The sequence below is a fragment of the Phaenicophaeus curvirostris genome, chromosome 1 (genome assembly GCF_032191515.1).
Source record: "Phaenicophaeus curvirostris isolate KB17595 chromosome 1, BPBGC_Pcur_1.0, whole genome shotgun sequence".
NCBI classification, from domain to species: domain Eukaryota; kingdom Metazoa; phylum Chordata; class Aves; order Cuculiformes; family Cuculidae; genus Phaenicophaeus; species Phaenicophaeus curvirostris.
In genome coordinates, this window is record NC_091392.1 from 42322093 (window position 1) to 42343708 (window position 21616).

At 40.4% G+C, this 21616-nt stretch overlaps 1 protein-coding gene across 5 annotated transcripts in view; it reads right to left on the minus strand.

Moving 5' to 3' along the window:
* The window catches only part of EP300 (E1A binding protein p300), a 68152-nt gene that overhangs the window by 38964 nt on the left and 7572 nt on the right, over positions 1-21616 (minus strand). For all 5 annotated transcript variants that reach the window (XM_069854502.1, XM_069854491.1, XM_069854479.1 and 2 more), the window contains 2 exons: positions 11141-11799; positions 1804-1980 (listed from right to left, as the gene is read on the minus strand). In XM_069854502.1, coding sequence (XP_069710603.1) covers positions 1804-1980; positions 11141-11799 — 836 coding nt within the window. The remainder of the gene's footprint in view (positions 1-1803; positions 1981-11140; positions 11800-21616) is intronic.

Genomic DNA, 21616 nt, shown 5'->3' on the forward strand with positions numbered 1-21616 from the left:
ATCCACAATTCTTGCATTAACAGAAGAAAGCACCTTTTAAAGAGAGTAGTTTTCCCTCTATTTCAGTATAAGCAGCCTCAATTTCATTGCTTCTAAAAGGTAAATTCTGGGAAACTTCTTCCACTGGGAAACTTGCACACGGGCTTCAAAAAAAGCATCTCCTAGTTTCTGCCAGACACAAAGCGGAACTTTAGGATAACACATGCCACAGAACTCAAGTGAAGTACAGCAGCATCTACTACTACTTCCATTCTTTTTATTTCTTCAGACTTCTCCTTATTTCTTCCTGGTGACAACTGACAAGTACTCAGAAAAAAAAAACCCAAACAAACAAAAAAACCAAACTAAAAAGAGAGGTTCAGGGACTCCATGTTGCTTGTTTCACTTCCATTCAGCAGTATTCAGTTTCTAACAGGCTCTTCACAGAAGGTTTTAGAGGATGTTTCTGGACATCTCCAGTTCTTTAGAGCTCAGCTACCCGCATTCCTAAATACCAGTCCTCTCATAGCTCTTCAATACTAGTAGTAACCTTTCCTTTTACAAGGAGACTTGTTTTACAAGGAGACTTCAGGCCTCTCAGAGTCTGCATGTGTTCCAATATGACCGTAACTGCATTGCTTGCAGCTCATCATTCTAAATGATGGCTGTGATGGCAACAGCTTTTCACTCCTAGGTTCAGTGGGGTAGCAACTCAGCTTCAAAAGAGTTGCATACTCTACGCTGTACTTGAGCTTGACAGCTGTAGTTCTGAGCAACAAGTTTTGGCTGCTTCTTTGTTGGTTCATATAACCAACTGCTTGTGCTGGGCTTCCCACACTTCATGCTTAACTTAAAATTATTAAGTAAGGGTCATGGGATTGAGCTTGTTTGAATTCAAAGGTACAAAAGTTACCTGGAAATGTTTTTTCAGCAACAGAGACTGACACCCTCAGAGGGTGAGGTGGGAGAATTTGAAGCAGGGAGAAACACAAGGTACAGAACTGTGAATTTGTTTCCCAAATTAAAAATAAAAACCCTCAACTACGCAGAGAGGGGAAAAAAAGGCAGGACACATTGCACATCATACCCCTAACCAATTTAAGCTTCTGAAATCATGAGGCAAATGCATTCAGCCACTAGTGTTAAGATCAATCCAAGGAACCTGATGTTAAGGCCTGTAATTTATAAGCTTGGGCCGCCTGCTTTTTCCCCTCGCTTTCGCTTCCCCTCTCCTTACGTCTTGCTGCAGTAACAGTGTGAGAGGGCGAGGGGGAAGCAACAGACCTACTGCAGCAACAGCCACCAGGGGATCTGCAGCATCAGGGCTGCCGTGCATGTTCACGTAATTCAGAACAAGAATGAACATACGACTGGCGCTTCTAGGCCCTATCCTAAGGAAGACCCGTTTGAGAAGAGGTGCTTCTCTCTCCCAAAAACATCATCAGTTAGTACAAGCAGGAAAAGAATCCTCAAGTCAAAGCTACACTGAGAAGAGGTCCCATACACCAACTAGAAGAGAAAGAATGGGAGAGGAAAGCAGAGGTGTCCAAACAGGTGGCAAAGCTCACTTCAGGAGCTCCATTTCATTTTCTCTGCTTAAAAGCTTGGAGAGAGCAGAGGTGCAGCTTATTCAACAGAGAAAGCACAGCTCAACCCTCTCCTTCGTATCAGCCTTTTTAGGAGCTGAAACAAGTGCATTATGTGTGGATTCAGAGCACACATTCACACTGGGTATGACGCCTGCAAAAACTTATGGCAACATCAGAGCATATGGCTCCATTTTGGTCTACTCCATTTTCTGGAGACACCTTTCATTCTACTTACCATGTTAGGCATTCCTGCTGCAGGAACTGGCTTCTTGTCCATTGGAAACTGTGGTAAGCTATTCTGCAGTCCAGCTTTATTCTGCATCTGAGGCCCAAGTCCACTGGCTCCCATCTGCTGTGCGGTATTCTGACTATACGTCTGGCCATAAGGACCAGGATTGCTCATCATTCCCATCTAGAAATTAAAATGGTAAGATGTTTAAGTAACAGCTGAAGTTCACAATGTAAAAGGCAAATAAATACTTCAGAGAAGCAAGAGTGACCACAGTCATGAACCAGCTGCAATGCAATACTGACCCAGATGCTTCCCCTTCTCCCTTACATGCATGTATTCACCCATCACACAACATTAACTCCTCAACCAGACAGTTCCTACAAACACAGTGAAGCCTACTTACCAATCCTTAAGGTCAGTCTGGTCAGAATTGACCTGATTATTTCTTTAGAAAAGATTTTGTTCAACAGACTTCTTATTTCAGCTTTCCCAATCACAAATTTCTACCACGAATTACAAAACTCACAAGTTTAGAAGAATTTCTCCACTCCCTGCATCTGTGCAGACTCCAAATGGAGACAAATACCACCAACATTCCTACCAGCAGGGTTTATCCCAAAAACCTCCTACCCAACCATCAGCCCACTCACAGCTTTTCTCCAAACAGCTGTAACAACGCATGCCTGCATTTGCAGTACACAACCCTTTTCAATTTTAGAATACAACACAGACATAGGTAACACTACACACAAGCACTGTAACTCCTTTGCAGTGAGCAGCACTATAGGTCAAAGGAGATGGCAGGAAGGAACGTCACAAACAAAACAAAACTATTGAACTACTTATCCACAGGTGAAGTAGATTCGTATTTTATACGAGCTATATGCACATTCAACAGTTTTAGCATACCAGAATATAGCACTGAAATGCCCTAGAATCTAAACAACAGTTAAGATCAATCTTGCCAATAAAGTTGTTTGTCCTCTTACACTTTTTCCCATTCCTTGCATTCCCATCTTTTTTTCATGGAAAATTTGGCCTTCTAAGACCAAAACAACAAGCCACAGAGGACCAGGAAAACGGGAGACCAACTTTTCACCATTACTCTGATAGGACACTTGAGGAGCTGTAACTCCTAGTAACAAAGACACAAAAATAATTCTAAGAGCTGTATTGTTCCAACTCCCACGAGCATTTGACTAGACAACATTCAGTCTCCTTTTTGGTTCAGGTCTGGGCACTTTTCTGCATCCAAAAAAACACATGCAAGCTCCAATGGTAGGTTTGTTTCCAATCACTTCTAATTTATTCTAAAAGCATTCTCACTTAATACAAACACCTCACTTCTGCTCCTTTCCAACCTTCTCGAACCTGCACAGGGAAGTAACCTACATGCCTGGAGATGACCTGTCATTAGTCAAATACTTTCCTTTTTCAGGCTGTAACACTGGCCAATCCATTACGATGTCCTTCAGTTTGCATTAATAAAATAAAGCAGGACCAAACACAAGCTACAGGAAAAGGAGCACAAAACTCACTGAAGAACCTGTCACTTTAGACATTGGATATGTACAAGTGAACTCTCTTGAGGACAGCCTCCCTCCTCCACACACAAGCAATAACCACGATCACACAGCAGTAACTCATTAGAGAGCAATGAAAAGAATCTCTACATATGGCAGATGAAAAAACAATGCAATGATCAGGCAGAACTAAAAAAGTTTCTTTTCCTCTGCCTCCTTTGGCAAGGCCCCTGCTAGGTCTTGACTGGGATGAATACACATACAGTGACTACACATAAAGTGAGATGGATGAGGCATCTGCTGCCAAAACCAGAACAGGTAAGTCTCAAACCTTTCCTGCCTCTCCCCAAGAATACTAATATCTTCTGTGCACTGAACAGAACAGGAAGGGAGAAGCAAAATACAAGGAGTCAGGTTCAAGACTCAGTGAAGGACCGACAGTGGGAATCATTTCCTTTAGAAAACAAGATACATTTTCCTGTTAGATGGCCTGATCCCTTTGGCTTCAAAAAGGGTTTTGAACAGAGGTACATCCCCAAACGCAGAAATTTCTAAGCAAAGTATCCTGGTTGCAGCTGTGAGAGAGTTAATTTTCTTCCTAATTGCTGGCATAGTACTGTGTTTTGGATTTAGTATTTAGTAATGTTGATAATGTACTGATGGTTTTAGTTGTTGCTAAGTAGTGCTTACACTAAGCCCAGGACTTTTCAGCTTCCCATGCTCTGCCAGCGGGATAGGTGCACAAGAAGCTGGGAGGAAGCACAACCAGGACCGTTGATACAAACTGATCAAATGGATATTCTATACCATATAAAGTCATGCTCAGTATACAAACTGGGAAGACGGCCAGGTTGGGGGATGGACAATGGTGTGATTGCTGCTTCAGGATGGGCTGGGCATTGGGTAGTGAGCACTACCTGTTGTATTGCGCACTGCCTGTTTTGTACATTCTATTATTACGTTGCCCTTTTGCTGTCCTATTAAATTGTCCTTATCTCAACCCATGAGTACTCCCCTTCCCCTATTCTACTCCTCATCCCACAAGGACTGGAGGGTGAGGAACCCACTGCATGGTCCTATGTTGCCAGCTGGAGTTAAATCACAACAGAGTTTTAAAGTTCATTAACAAACAGAGCTCCTAATTTAGCTGATACCTGACAGTACACTAAAGCAGAGCCTATGGGGGCCATCACTAACACTGCCTCGCTATGACTTCTGCAACTTATACTGCTACCAAGCCTTCAAAAACACTAACCGAATAACCCAGAACTGAAGGCACATTTTCACACCCTGGTGCCATGGGGAAAAATCAAGACACCCAGCTCTCGCAACTGGCCACTACATATGTTGATCCCAAAGGATTCAGAATAAGTGGCCCAATGAACCAGCTCTGTCCTGACTGCAGCGGAAGAAACCCAAACCCCATCTTAAAAACAAAAGCACCTTTGTTCTGCCACCCAAAGCAGAAACTTTCTAATTGAACTCAGAGATGAGGTTTGACCATGCCAATCACCCTTTGCATCTGCAACACTGCTGGACACGAACTTTATGAGAAGCATCTGGCTTTTTCAAATGTACTCATCCAGCTGGCCCAGCCCAAAGATCTCTGACATTTTCTCAGCCATGAGGCATTGCCACTGTCTAGAGTGCAGAGCCAGACCTCTCAAACAAGACTCTCTCCATGGCAGAAACACAGAACTCCACTCACCCTAGGGCTGAGAACCATCATCTACCCCACCAAGAGGACTTGTCCACTGCACTATACCTGTGGACCTGGGAGCAGAAGACTACTACATGCCCAGCTGAGCCCAGCTGCTTGTGAGAGATGTAATCCTCAGTCTCCTCTCTCAGCCTCCAGGAGAGGCAAAGACCAAAACAGCACAGGCCAGGTTGGAGGGCAAGAGTGCCAAACTGACTCCAAAAGCACACTCAAGGAACATCTAAGGAGGATGCCACAAACCAAATGCCTCAAGGTCTCCTGGAACAAATCAGCAGCTATCACTTGTTTCAGGTGAGACTGACACCAGCCAGATCCACAGCTGAACCTCACAGAAATGCCCCCCAGTCACGCTGTCACAGACCCATCAACCTGACACTAACCACATGGCATATGACTCTAGACTGAGTCAAGAGAAGAGTCATTTGGGAGCTTCTTCACCTGGCACAAGAAGCAGGAGCATGCTCATGTCATTTGCTCTACCATGATGAGAAACATGAATAAAACACCATCAAACATGAAGGAACTGATGGCCTCATGACTACAGAAGGAAGATGAAAATAATCCTGTATCATTTTTTCAGTAGCAAACAAGCAGAAAGACTGATTTCAGTTCATCATTGTATTAATGATCTTTTGGGAGCAAGGGGCAGATAATCAAGTGCACAAGAATCATTTAAAGAAAAGTGGTGTTGATACCACCGCATGAGACAAGTTTAAGGCTTCACATGCAATACCATGCAAAAATATATGTGGCTGAATCACAGCTACAAGTCCATGAGTGGAACCTCTGCTTCCTCCTTCTTGGACACCACCTCCTTCCACTGCTCTTCCCATTTCCCATCTTATCCACCCCATCTGTTTTTCTTCCTCCCTTCACCTCACAGCCTCAACTTACTTTCAACACATATGCAAGGACTTGCATACAAGGAAGAGCAGACCGAAATCCACATCACCATAAAGAGGAGGAGAAAGAAACAAGGAAAACCACAGAAGATGATAAAGCATTGCTAATAGGTGGCAAAGGTAATCTCTCAAATGGTTATACCTTCTACACACACCACAGAAAATAACTCTACTTTCCTGCCATGGGCTGTCATTACCAGAATGGTGGAAGCTGTAGACCTCCTACCATGTAAAGGATATGGATGACAAGTTCAGGAAAAATCCAAGTTGACAAGCACAGGTGGCATTGGATAAGGCGGTTTAGACACCCTTCCCATCAGAGAAGAGTAACTAAAAAAGTGGAAGAAGTACACCTATGTTTTGTTCTAATGCCATGAAATACATACACACCTTCAGTCTGGAAGAAGGTCAAATAACTACATCTGCCTCTAGCTTTACTGTGGATACTACAGAGTACAAATTGAGCAGGAATATCCATTACACCTATGCACACAGATGTTACAAATATTCTACTGTTCCTCTATAAAAACAACTGCTTCACTGACAGTCTCATATTTGGAACACAACTAGATACCACCAATAGTATTGAGCAATGAGTTCTAAGATATGCAGAGCTAGATGTAAGCATGGAGAAGTAAAGAAACAGAATTCAGTTTCAGCAACTTTCTCCCAAAGTTTGCAGTATCGACTTCGTATCTGTACCAGGGTAACTGCAGGGGATGCGCTAGTTTGAGACCATACTGATGGTATCCAATACCTTTCCATATCCATGAGTTCACAAGAGGAAGGTAATTAGCTTTCCTGATACCGGAAAATTAGTTTTAGTAAATTCTAGCTTGCTCTTGAAAAACAATTTATTGTACCTCATTTTCTAGTGCCATTTAACTTACTGGTAGAGCGTTACTGGACCAAGGCGTAATCTAGAACCAAAATGTTGCCAGTGGTATCCACTGCATTCTTTCCAAGTACTGTTATAGGTCACAACAATACAGTCAAGTGCAAAGAGTAAAGATACCTACTGCAAGACACCAGCATTATTTCACTGCCATTTGTGCAAGAAAACTCCCTTATGCAGCCCAGAAACTTAAGACTCAAAACCAAGTCTTCACTGCTCCATTTCTCCCTCATCAACAAATGTTCCTATCTTACACTGGGACAAAGTACAGCCGTTATCCATTTTTTCACTTTGATTCACCAACGAGGAAAAAGCAAAGGACACACAGCTGTACTTCTGATGGATTACTGTACTTGGTCATACGGTACACACTTGGTCACTGAATCTAAACAGTGTGGATACATTTACCTATTGAATCAAACAGCTAACAAAAATAAGGCAATCAAGAACACTGATCTACCTAAAATGTGACACTGAATATGCACACTGAGGAATGTAAAGCGATTCTATTTTCTTTTGCTAATTTTACAATTGAGAGCAACATCTTTAATCTCTGTAGCACTGAACAAAATTTAATTATTCTGAATTTTCTTCATTTTTTACTTAAAGGAAGTTAAAGGGATTCTGAAGAACTAATTTGTCTATGTAAAATATCACCATCTATTCTTCTTAACAGAGGTTGAACTGCTAAAACAAAGCATATCATAAAACCAAGTGTTATCAAATACAATAGGAAAGAACCTTGTGTATACTCAAACAGTAAGCCAAATGACAAAGAATTACTACTGGAACTCTAAACATTTTGAGTAATTTCACATGCAAGTGAATTACTCACATAGCAGAGGTAGTACTAATGCCTTTAACTAGCCTGAACCCCCTTCATATCCATTTCATTACTTGAATAAAAGCACATTTCTTGAAGCACTAGGAGATGAAATCTGAATGTCCTGAAGGCCAGGTGAACTCAGTCACTTTGTGACTGAGCACTGCTATCACAGAAATACACACAGCAATTTACATGCAAAATACCCTCCTCCCCTAACAAGAGGCTGAACAGTAAAATCATAACTCGGCACTCTTGAGAGAGCCCACTGGAATAAAGGGAAGGTTTTAACTGGCTATAATTCCAAATTAAGAATATTTCAAAATAGGAAACACTAATTTGTTCTTAACTTATTATAGAGCTTGAATTTGCTGTTTACTTTTAAATTAAAGCTGTAAAACTATCTAGTGAGATAAGAAGTTCAAAAAATGCTTAACCACTAAGAGAATCAAACTATTACAAACAATTTCCAAAACTCTATTTTAAGAGTAATAGGCATGTCTGTTGTCCTCTGAACTTGTACACAAGCAAGCACACAGAAAACAAAAAGCTATTCAAGTAAGCAGAACTTGTTACAATTCCTTTCCCCTACAAACTTCTAGCAGTTCCTTTCAGGCGAGACTCTCACAGGCAGTTTTAAGCTGGTACTGTTACCAAAGCAGGGTCCACACCCTCCTCTGACTGGCAATACCCACTCCTTTACCATGTCCCCTCCCTAGTACCAGCACTAGGTTTCCAACTGATGGGGAAAACAAGTAAACTTAAAACTTTTTTTTTTTGGAGTTTCAAGCCTGGCTTAGTTCCTCAACACAACCCATCATGTAACCAGCACAGAGATGGAATGCAGACAGAATCACTCCTTTGTATCAGTGACTGCCTACCCCAAATCAATCATTTACACTGAAATTTGGGATTCCGAGACCTAAAACATAACACATACAAGCAGAAAAGCTGGGAAGTACACGGCTAATGTGTAAAGCAAGTATCCCACTCTACTGCAAGTCAGTGTTTTGGGAGGAGTGGAAGAAAATGCAACTAATATTGCTTTCCAAATTGACTGGCCATTTGGAGCTAATCTTTACTGTTACAAGAGCATAATATCCTCCCTTGCAACTAGTTAACATCACAGGAAACCTAAGCTATTCCTCTGTACAAACCCTTGCAGGCATTATATCTGTCCTACTAATAGAGAACTCACAGAGGCAACCCTCCCATCACCTAAAGGGGCTGACTGGCAATCTAACATGAGCAACTCGAATACAACCACAGCGCTGGTCTATTTTTCCCTCCCACTTAAGAACAGCTCCTGGATAATGCACATTTTTTTGCAGTAAGGAAATCCCACATTAACAGCAACACAGTATTAAATTTACAATTAAAAAAATCTGCCTTTTAAAAACAAGTGCTTAGAGTCTTCTGTTTTCATCTACTTTTTGAAGATTTGTAGGTTGGAAAACACAAAAGCAGATGGGTGGAGAGAGAAAATGGTCAGACATTGCTGTTGTCAGATTCTGCTAACTCCATTGCACAGAGTGAAACACAGGCTCCCTGCCAACAACCAAACCAATTGAAGACATTCTGGAATTTCAGCCTCCATTTCAGACTGTTCTTTCTCATCTGGCAGTTCCAACGCCTCTATGAGGGCTATACCCACCAAACTTAAAGTTTCAAGGTTTTTCATTGGTAATTAAAGAATTTAAGTATTTTCAACCAGTCTGGGATTATGAACTGGAAACCAGAAGTTATCATGTATTTGATTTAGTCTGAATATTCCCCAAAGCACAAAACATTCTTACTTCAGATGTGCAGCACATTTCGGAATTTAAGTGAGAAAGACAATTTAATGTTGGACTACATCAGCCAGAAGCTTGATTTTGTATCCCTTTTTTACTTCTCCTAGATAAATGAGTTTATTGCAGTGCATATCCCTACTTTAGCTCTGATAAGCAAGGATTAATAAATTGAATTTCAACCAAATACCCAATATGTCAATTCCTGATCTCTGAATACAGCTTTCTGATGATTGAAGTAATTTATTTTGTTTTTTACAGTCCAGAAATAATGAATGAGACATTATATAATTCCAACACAAGAATACTTCTAAGTAATTACATATTTCTTTCCACTGCAAACTGCATACAAATTTTCTACTGTAGCAATCAAGCCTTGTAACAACTTTTCTATGAGGCAAAAATATCCAAAGTGACCAGATCACAAAAAAAAAAAAAAATCAACCCATTACAAGACGTTTATATACCAGAAGCGTAGTTCGCAGCACTCTGAGCTTATGCAAACAGCTAAGACCAAAGTACTTCATAATTAATAACGCTTACTAGACTAAAATAATTTCACTTAATACATTAAAGCACAGCAAAACCATTACAAGAAAATTATGGTGCGTATTGTTTCAAATCTGTTTATAGCCTATGTTACTTATTCCAAGCCCTCCAAGTGGACTGACTTTAGGCACTCCAAGACAGATCTATTCAGGTTTTGCAAAGCACCTCAGGAAAAAACCCACAACCTTTCTCCTCATTAGCGAAGAAACAGGAAATACCCACCAGAAGTGAAACATTTCAGTATTGTCTAGGCTTTTGATCAAACACTAAAAACTTCAGAAGTAGTACTCAAGTGGCTCCCTACTCTAAAAAAGCTAAGCGTGCATGGCAAGAATTAAATTTAGACATCTCCTTGTCACTTAAACCACTAAGTCTCCTCTCCAGTGACTCATAACAACTTTCTTCCAATCTCCTAATTTACAAAAGCACATCTATTTCCCCCTCCAGTAAGTAAGATTTTTTTTCAGCTTTTTACTGGTTTACTCCCCTATAGATAAAGCCTTTGTAAACTTTAAAACAAGAACTGAGTTGCATTAACAGTCTTAAGAACCCAACACTCATCTTTACATATTTATGCAAGCATTCATTCTCCACCATTAACTCAAATACCTACTTCTTAACAAGGCCTATGTATGTCTTAGCACGCACAGTGTCACCACTCCACTCAAACCATGCTAAGAAGCATCTCCTACAACAGAATGCTCGCCTGCTCTCGGACAACAAATACTCTCTCTGTGTCACACAGAAACAAGCACCACGATGTCTAAAAGGTCCTGATGGATTCCCATGACATTCACAATACCAGCATCGTATTAGATGGTAAAATACATTTGTGAACAAAGCAAAATAAAATACAATCAAGTTAATTTTCAGTGTTGTTGATAATCTATACTGCCACAAGATTTGTACAATAGGCTCTTTAATCCAGCAGTAGTCTTGTTTGATGTGCAAGACTCAATTTTCACATCCCATGACTGCCACAAATTCCACTTTAGTAGCATATAAACTATTTACCACACAATCCAGGACTCCTAAAAGAAAAAATCCTATTCTATAGAACCCATACTACAGAAGAATAAATCTTATAAAACAAAGTCAACAACAAGAAGGTAATAAAGTCAAGTTTAGCTTATCTTACCTTGTTCATGGCTCCAGGCTGTGGCCCTCTCAGTCCAGCCTGTCCTCCCATCTGTGGGGAGCCTTGTTGCAGTGTCTCAGCCAACAAGTTACCGGCATTACCCATTCCTGGGTTTGGGTACGGCATATTAGGTCGCCCTCTGCCTGCTCCAATTGAACCGTTCATGACTTGCCCCTGCATCATTCCCTGGCCATTTCCTGCTGCTAACATCCCAGGATTCATGCCAGCATTCATCCCTGTGTTCATTCCCATGCCAGGCTGATTAACTGGACTGTTTACTGTTGGCATCATTCCTGCTGTGGATTGGGCTGAAGGACCCTGGTTTGGGCCACTTGCACCCATCGCCATATTGGGAGAAGTCAACCCAGCCTGTGCCATGGGGCTTTTTACCATGCTGTTTAACATTCCCATTCCAGGACTATTTTGCTGGGTTTGACTGGCCATACCCTGGCCAGGACCACCAACTCCCATATTGATATTTGGGGAGCTACCAGCCCGTAAAAGTTCAGACAGCTGCTTGTGTTTAGAGGCAGCATCTTGTGCCAGGCCAAGGCTGGTCTGCAGCTGATTTATGTCACCACCATTGGTGAGTCCCAGTTCTGTGGAGCTGATCAGTTCATCTGGCAAGTCATGTTCCAGATCAAAGGGAGATCCAAAATCTGAAAAACAAAAATATAATACGAGGTCAGAGCAATCCATAATGTCTTCTGGAAAAATCTTATTCATTATGTTTTAGTTGGTTTTTTTTTATTTCAAGTAAACTTTCAAAACTTCACTTTCTATGTTCCAGCAAAATTCCCCTATCAGTTGTTACTGAAAACTATCCAACGTGTCATGATAAAACTAATTTCTAAGCTTTACAGAGTCAAATCAGAGAATACCATCCTACTTTACTCTCCTACAACAGCTGTGTTGAAAGATGACTAGGTATCTCAGAATACAATTTCTTAACTTAAGAAATTCGACAAGGAAGAGGAAAAAAAAATGTATTAAAAAAAGCCTACAGAGTTAGCAAATGGAATTAGACAATAGCTATTACAAATAATTAGGAAGTTGATGGGAAAGCACTGCCTTTAATTTTTAACTTTCACTGAACTCTGTCACTTTTTGAACAAACATAATTAATAGACTAGAATCACAGAATAGTTTGAGTTGGAAGGAACCTTAAAGACCATCTAGTTCCAGCCCCCCTGCCATGGGCAGGGACACCTCCCACCAGACCAGGCTGCTCAAATCCCCATCCAACCTGGCCTTGAACACCTCCAGGGATGGGGCAGCCACAGCTTCCCTGGGCAACCTGGGCCAGTGCCTCACCACTCCCATAGTGAAGAAATTCCTCCTTACGTCAAGTCTAAATCTGCCCCTCTCCAGTTTATAGCTATTGCCCCTAGTCCTATCACTACAAGCCTTGGTAAATAGTCCCTCCTCAGCCTTCTTGCAGCCCTTTCAGGTAACTGGAAGGTCACTGTAAGTTCTCCACAGAGCCTTCTCTTCTTCAGGCTGAACAACCTTAACTCTCTCAGCCTATATTACTATAGTAAGAGTTTCAAAAAATGTTTACTATTTATTAAACAATAGAGGTTTGGTTATGGGGTTTTGTCTGTTTGTTGGTTTGGGGGTTTTTTGTCATTATCTGTTTGGGTTTTTTTATAATTAATCTTCCACATTCAGTCATTCCCAGCACAGAACTGCAAAAATTCCACTGAACTTCACTGGATAGCCAGTATCTCCCCACCACAAACACTGTCAGAAAACAATCGAAGTAACCCTCTGAGCCACAAAGACGTGAAAAAATCCTAGGATGAAAAATCCAATTCACATTAAGAGCCCATGCAAAGTAAAGCCCAAGGTAAAAAAGTGGAGAAGGATTGCTATTTGGGATGTGCAAAGATATAAGACTATTACACAGTACCCAGAATCAATTTGCTCAAGAAAACAAGAAGTTCTTAGGACTGCAGAAGCAGCACGCACCCTGATGTGTATATTTAATCTATGGCAGCTGAAAATAAACCAGAAAGTTTATAGCTAAAAGCCGAGCCGCTGTGTGATGTAGATATGCATAAATAGTCTGTGAAGCTTAATATCTGGAATCTGAGAATACCTAATAGAGAAGGGTGTTTTTAAGGTCAACTAGTGGAACATCTCACCACCACTTCTCCCAGAAAGTTCATTTCATGGATGCTCTGCTGCAGGTACTGCATTGCATCTTCAGAAACTTCAGATCTAGACAATAACCTAAAATAACGCTCATTATCTCAGCAACTGCATTTAAAAGGAAACGTCAGTTACGCTGAGTTCTAGAGAAGCTGGCATGATGACTTTGCCCAAATATTAATGGAAAAAGACCACAGTTAAACAGCTTATAAGTCAGAAAAGCTCATCAGCATCAGAAATCTGTTCAAAGTGTTTCACACAAGACATACACAAACTGCCAAATTCCGGTACTAATAAGAGTTCCTACAACTTTGTAACTGTTATCACAGATAAGATCATGACTTAAGAACTCTGAGAACACCGTATGATATTGGCAAGAATGCAAGGTATACCACAACAGAGACTATTTTACAACTCCATTTATATATTCATTATTGCAAAGCACCAGAGACGAAAGGACCATTTCCACTGAAGAACTAGGTTTTTAACTATTAAAATCAGTTAGGCCGTTCTTCATTAATGTAAACCTCATGCCAAAAATTACGCTTCACAACACATACTAAGGGCTGATTGATATTTCATTTGCATCACTGGCACTCTTCAGCACAACCTGTATTTCTAAAGATTCAGAAATGAAAGAAGTATCAGAAGAATAAAGCATTATCCAGTACCTGAAGGGGGCCTACAGGGAAGATGGGGAAGGGCTTTTTACAAAGGCTTGTAGTGATAGGACTAGGGGCAATGAGTATAAACTGGAGAGGGGCAGATTTAGACTAGATATAAGGAAGAATTTCTTCACAGCGAGGGTGATGAGGCACTAGCATAGGTTTCCCAGGGAAGCTGTGGCTGCCCCATCCCTGGAGGTGTTCAAGGCCAGGCTGGATAGGGGGGTTGGAACTGGATGATCTTTAAGGTCCCTTCCAACCCAAACTATTCTATGATTCTCTTTCATTTAAAATGATTAATTTAGATCTTTGTGTCAGCAGACATCTCAAAACACACACACCCCAGCTTAAAATGCCCAGTGGCTAGCTTTAGAATTAAATATTAAGGAACATGGGAATTGTTACAGTGGAAGAGACTCTCAAATCGGAGGGGAGATGAAGGAAAGAGAAAAAGCAATTAAAAAAAAACATAAAACCAACAACCCAAACACATGACAGATTAAAATAGCTTCAACCGGCATTTTAAGATGCCTGTTCAGATGCCCTTAACAGGCAAACTAAACACTACCTCCAGAAAGCACTTTGGCTAATAACCTAACAAACAGCCCATGGGTGAGGAAGGAGACAAAAATATGATCAGTAATTCACAAGGGAGTCTTCCGTACAAAAAAAAAAAAAAAAAAGCATCTCCATAATGATGAACAAGCAAAACTGAAAACGAAAGTTAATTGTCTGGGAAGAACATGAGGCAGCACAAACCCTGCACCTATGACACAGCCATAATGGCAGCACACAGCGACCTCCCATCCGCAAGCTGGGAAACAGCTGTTCAAGGCAAAGATGTCCACAAAGCTCAAAGGCCAGTTTTGTGACTGGCTGTAGCTGGGGAAAAAAAGCTTCTTCTCTTGAACAGACACAGCTCCCAGGACAGGGTGAGTCCCAAACCAAATTCCCTACTTTACTTTTACTGAAATCAGATACTTGCCTTTCACAAAAACACCTGGAAAGCGATCAATAAATGCCTAAATAGGAAGAATTAGTTCATTTTTCAAAGCACCACGGAGTATTTTCTCAGAAAGACCCTTTCAGGTGATTTCAGATATAACACTGCAAAGGGACAGTGCAATACTTGTTTTGAGAGACAAAGGTTTGCTCATCATTCATCGCAAGAAAATATTAATCTGCTTCTCTGAGGACCTTCTTGAAATTCCTCTTCCTCACAAATAAGATGATTCCAGCTTCAACACAGGTACAAGCTACTGAGCTCCTTGGCCTGGTCATTCTGTGCCACCCATGAACAGGAAGAAAAGAAAAAGCAACTCAGTGGTTTTAATTACTTTTACTCATGTCTCAAAGTACATCAAAAACTACATAAAAAAACCCCAAACCACTCACAAACCCCAAAACTAAATGGTTGTGAGATAATCCCAATTGGGTTAGTTCTTTATACAAAAAAATGTAACCTGTTCTTTCCACACAAGTCCAACTTGTTAAGATTTTTAATCCTAGAGAATATACAACAGAAGTCTCATCATGAAAGAACGTTATCAGCTATACACCAAAATCATAAGGAATAAATAGCAACAATGCAATATTCTGGTGTGACTTTGCTCTTTTTGCAAGTCTTTCCCAAAAACAAAACTTGAAAGTCATCTTCAGCCAGCAGATAAACAACAGAACTAGAAAAACTTTCAGTTCTCTGGTCAACTGTTAAAATTAAATTTTTAGTCAACTGCCAGGAGGCAGAATTTTTCAGATACAAGACCGAAACACAAACAGTCTCAAAAGCTGACAAAGATCAATAAAATTTCGCTTTTTCTATCCGGAGTCGCAGCCCATTTCAGTCTTCTTACATATAACACATATCCTGAAGCCCACCTATGGACAATCCAAAAACTGACAAGGCTGGGCCAAATAGCTCATCGACTTCGTTGAAATAATGGCACAAACACACAAGGGCTGAAGGCACAGCTTAAGACAATAGTGATAAATATCCAGAGAATTGACTTTCCAGTACGCTCAGCCCGCTGCTAGCTTTGCAATCTGTTTCGTTACAGATACACACGAAGATTTCTTACCAACAAAATAAAGCTTGTGGTAAGGTGAAGGAGGCAAATCAGTCCTGCAAAGGTTTTTCTACCTGATTCATAACCCCTAGGGATCTTAGGGTATAATCAGACTCAGAAAAATTGGTAAGTAACAGAATAGACAGTTTCCTGCCTAAGAGCACAAAGCCATCCTGCAATACGCAGGCAGTCAGAGGTAGAGATAAATCTTGATCTCAATAGGGTGGCACAGAGTGGATCCACATTATGTTATTTATAGCATTATCAATTTATTTCTTCCCATAGGTAACAATGATACAGAAGACATTGCTACTGCCACCTAAGATTCAAAGGAAAGACAAGGTAAGTACCCCCACAATACAACTTTTAAGTGGGTAACCAGAAAGTCTTAACCTGATGTATTCTCAACATGCAAAGGCATATAATAATTCCCTTTTAGGCACTGCACCACTATTGAACACTTAAATCCTTTTCTGTGGAGTCAGGAAACTGGCCTGACTTGCCCTGGTTCCATTAGATCTGCAGTAAGAAAGTGGGTCAGAAAAGACAGTGGATGGAGCAGGTCCATTTCCTTCAATGGCAATCCAGTTCAACTGGATTAAGCAATATGAATTGCACTCTAACCTCTGAGAAAGTAACTTTGAAAAATCGGTGTGTTACCTTGTGTTGCATGCTACAGATTTTCTTCATAGCATTGGGCCCTACTTCTAAGAAGTCTGCCTTTTACAGTGTCTAATCTGCAAGGAAAGCACCGACCCAGGTTGGAAATCTACCTGGCACCAAAAAGGACTTTAAACCAGTACGGATTCAGCGTGTACAATCAAAATCCTTAAGTCAATAAGACATCACTGCCTTATCAAGTGGTCAATTTTCAAATGAGTTTAAGTATTTATTTCAAGCCAGTTCTACTGCAAGACCGCCTGGCAATGCCAGTGATGTAACCGCCCTCAAAGCATGCAAGACAAGGTAGACATTTCGGACAATTATTACAATGCATGAAAACATGCATAGCAACTACTTCCAAAGAAATCAAAGCGGATTCAAGTAGCACATACTACTTTCTTTTGCGTGTTTTCTAACATACAGCCATGATTCAGTTGCTTTCTCATTTCTGGATTAAGACATCAGCCTTCATATTCACCCTTCACAATGAAAGGGGGATTTCTAGCAATTTGGAGATTATCTGGTTCTAGCAAAGAGGCTGCAGCGATCACTCCTAGTTTTCCAAGAACTTGCCCACATGCTACAAAACATCAAGAGCACTTCACTCTCATGTTTACTGGATCCTCAGCCTCAAGACAGTCAAGCATTCAGTGAGTTGATACACCTGAAGAAAGAGCATCCCACGTGAACAGTGATGCCTGAAGAACCCTGAATCCTGGACACACAAGACAAGTTACTCTAGTGCTTACCTCACTGCTGCTCTTACAGAGGTGAGACACTTTACACTTCCTGTCCCTGCATCCCATTTATTTTATTATATCCTGAACACAGACATATCAAATTAGAAAGCTGCTGAACAGCCACCTTTTTGCACAAATTATTCTGGGCTCCAGAAACCTATCAGGGGATCAAATTATATCACAGACGTTAGACTCACAATGAAACAAATGGACAGGGCTTAATACAGGACACGGATACAAAGCATGCATGTGACGGGCTTGACAGGAGTCACAGATGATGTGGGACTGCACAGAAAATGATACCTTTGCTGTGCTTTCAGACAAAGAATAACAATAAGCTGCTGAGGTCAGTATCTTCCCTGCATGGCGACATGAAAGCTATCCAGGAATCGAACAGGGCCTAGATACAACAGAGAAAGTGCCCAGAGGATACAACCAATATTCCAGAGAAAACAGCCATTCAAGCTTGCAGTCAAGCACCAACATTACAGGTCCTAAAATGCATTATCTGAAATGTCCTTTAAAAAAAACAAACAAACAAAAAAAAACCCCCAGAACTCAAAACAAAAATAAAAAAGCAGAGCAAGATAAGACAACACATTCTCACAAGACGATTCTCAGGTATCCTTGAAAATGCAGAAGCAAAGATGAAGCAGAGACTTGAAACAAAGTCCTAATAAAGAGTCATCAATTCCCAAAGCCTCCGCAATGGCAGAAAGTTAAGCTGACACATTTGTACAGTTTTATCAGAGGAGTGGGGGGAAAACACACATCTAAGAAAGAGGGAAAACCTGTGAGATTCCTACCAAGTGGGCGTGACAGAACTTTGCTATGCAGCACTTCAGAGATCGGATTGGGTTTTATCATTAAAGCCCATTAAGAAGAAGGCTTTTCAGGTAGATCCTCTATGAAGCCACAATTAACCAATGGTAACACAAACCCTGCCAAACTGTTTTTGCTAACTCAAAATGTAGAGTTAATTTAAATTAATCTACTAAACTGACGCAAAATAAAGGGGCAAAAATTCAAGCATCAGCCTAAAATATTAATGTCTAGATTCATCACTGCAATTTCTGCTTCCAAAACCCTAGGATATCAGTCCCTATCTAACCCTAATCATCACTCAACCTCCAGAACCAAAGTATGACGCAGAGGTCTTCGCTATTGCTTATGCAACAGCAGCTGAGAATTCTTATTCCATATTGCGCTATTTGGGTAACAAAGTCTTCAGCATTAGACTTTGATATTAATTCTGTTCCTTGCAAGGAAGTGAGAAAGCACTGCCTCCTTCCCTCCCTTCTAATCCAGAAAAGTCCTGAATTTGTTCACTACGTCAAGACATTTGATAATTTGAAGTAAGACTGCAAACAATATGAGCTGATAACGCATCTAGAAAAGGACATACTCAAACCCCCAGAAGACAACAAATGCAAAGGCACAAAATATGTTAGCACATCATAGTAGTGCACAACTTCAAGCTAAGATCTTTTTGAAAACAGCCAAACATTTATTGGTCAAAGTCCAATCCACCATCTGGTATGCACATGATTTCATTACGTTTATACCTGGTTGTTACAACTAATAAGTATTTTACAAGCCTAAATAAAAAAAAAATCATATGAAAGAGGCAACAACTTATCATTCAACATCTATTGAAGTCCTAAGATTAGGAGCTCACTGTCTCCCTTTTTCTTTAGCTATCCCAATTCCTAATCAAACACTGTTGTGAAACACACTTAACTCCTGTTTAGAGAAAAAGTCTCAATTTCACAAAGTACTAATAATCTGCAAGTTTAAGTAATACTTGTTCCAAGCCAATATCAATAGAAGTGTCAATTTTAGTGGACTCTGGCTGATGCATGTTTCTTGCAACCTCAAGAAAACTGTATTTATAACAAACAGCTTTCATTTTCAGAGTTCTTACAAAAACCCTAATATTTAGAGATACAGACAGCAGCAGGTGTTTACCACTTAAAACCGTAGTGAGAATCCAATGGTTAGGATTATGGAATATGAAATTGTAGGGCAATGGAAGTAGTGTAATCATATGGAAAAATCTGTGTGCAAGAATCAAGATCGGGTATATTTAATGTTTTAGCGTTACTTAAGGGGGAATTTCAGACACTGCTGTTAGTGTATCTGCCTGTTCTTGCTGTTACCTAACACGACGCAAAGGTCCCAGTCCTGCCATCACTGATGGTCCAAATAAGATGAAAGTTTGACATTTTAACTCTGAAATACTGAGGTCACACAGTTAACGGTTTCCTTGTGAACATGTTGCTATTTGCATAGATTTTACTTGGCTACCCTTAATTTGAGTGAAAAGTCTCAAAATTAGTATGCCTATTCCCAAGACCGTGTATGACACAAAAATTCCCATAAGACCACCTTAAGTTACCTAAAGTTGGTCTGTGGTACCGTTAATTAGCAAGAATGGCATTTCAGTCAGGAGTCTGATAACTTGTGAATCAAGGTGTACACAAGACTGGAAAGTTATGAGACTTTGCTGGTCTGCTATCCTGGGTGAAAACTGGGTACATGCAGCTAGGAAGGGAACACCTGTATGTGCAGGCACACATAGAAGCAGTTTCACTTTATTAGTGATTACAAATCAGTTTCAAGAAAAGAGCAAAGTTCACTTCATTGTCAAATTAACAATGACTTTGAAATGATGCAATCTGCATATACAATTACCCAGAAGTCAATTCAGTCTTCTGCATACTACTGACTTGAGTTCTTTCAAGGCTACTCCTGAGTAAAACCAAAAAACAATGCTTACTTTATGCATTAAAACCAAATATACAAGCAAACAAAACCCAGAAATTACATCTGGCTTCTTCATCTTGAACCAGTGACTCCCCAGAGCTCCTAAACTGTACTTAGAAATATGTAAAAGGCAATTCAGTTTCAGCAGAACTTGCACTGAGCAAGCCGTACAGCAGCATTTTGCCAGAATTTTTTACTACAATTCTAGAAAAAAAGATCCCAAGACTTAGAATATTTAAGTTCATTAACACAGTCAGAGTATCTTGGAAGGGAGAGGATGTTTTCACTTGTACTTAGGATTTCTAGAAAGCAAGATACAGTAAATCTTAGTTCCACAAGCAAACAGATAACGGATCAAAACTCTACTTACATCTCTTACAGAGATGCAACAGAAGGTGCAGTTGAGAAGTGTTCCGTACCATCAAGTGCAAAATTGCAAAATCTTTCTCTGCCTCATCTCACAGCCACTAATAATAGAAAATAATCTGCACTGGTTTTGAAGGCCCTATACCTAACTTGAATTTTTATGAAAAGCCTAGTTTGGACCATGATTTCACCTCCTTGCTGTCTTTGTAAACACACCTGACAGTCATCCAAACCACAAGTTACTACAATTTGAGTTCATTGGAATTCAATGCTTCTTTTTCTGGTTTTCTTCAAAAATTTTCAGAAGAAACATGTGCTTGAAAAATACAGCATCTCAAGTTTTTAAGAGAACTTTCAATGCATTCATATGTCAAACCATTTTAAGGAAACACTTGCTACTTACAAAAAAAATCATGTTTTACCTACAAGAAAAGATGGGGATGAACTTTTTACAAGGGCTTGTAGCAACAGGACAATGGGGAATGGCTTTAAATTGGACAGGGGGAGATTTAAACTAGACATTAGGAAGAAATTCTTCACAGTAAGGGTGGTGAGACACTGGCACAGGTTGCCCAGGGAAGCTGTGGATGCCCTCTCCTAAGAAGTGTTCAAGGCCAAGTTGGATGGGGTTTTGAGCAGCCTGGTCTGGTGGGAGGTGTCCCTGCCCATAACAGGGGGGTTGGAACTGGATGACCTTTAAGGTCCCTTCCAACCCAAACCATTCTGTGATTCTATGTTGTCAGATACGTCATTCACTGCTCAAGGAGAGGATTTCTGTGAATTGCCCTAGCTCAAGTTCTAGTTGAAGTTCTACAATTCCATGTAACCACAGAAGTTTTTTGTCAGTGCATACAACCATATGCAGAGACAGATGTATTGTACTTCAGCCTGCTGCTACTGAGTTCAAGTAAAGACACAAAAGCCAGAACCTTGGATACAGGTGCGCACTGTTTGCCTGTCAGGGAAATCTACACAACAAAACTACTGCCCTGTCAGAGGGGGCAGTAGTTCAGGTGATGAGAAAGGTTAAAGTAGAATCATCACATCATTTGAACA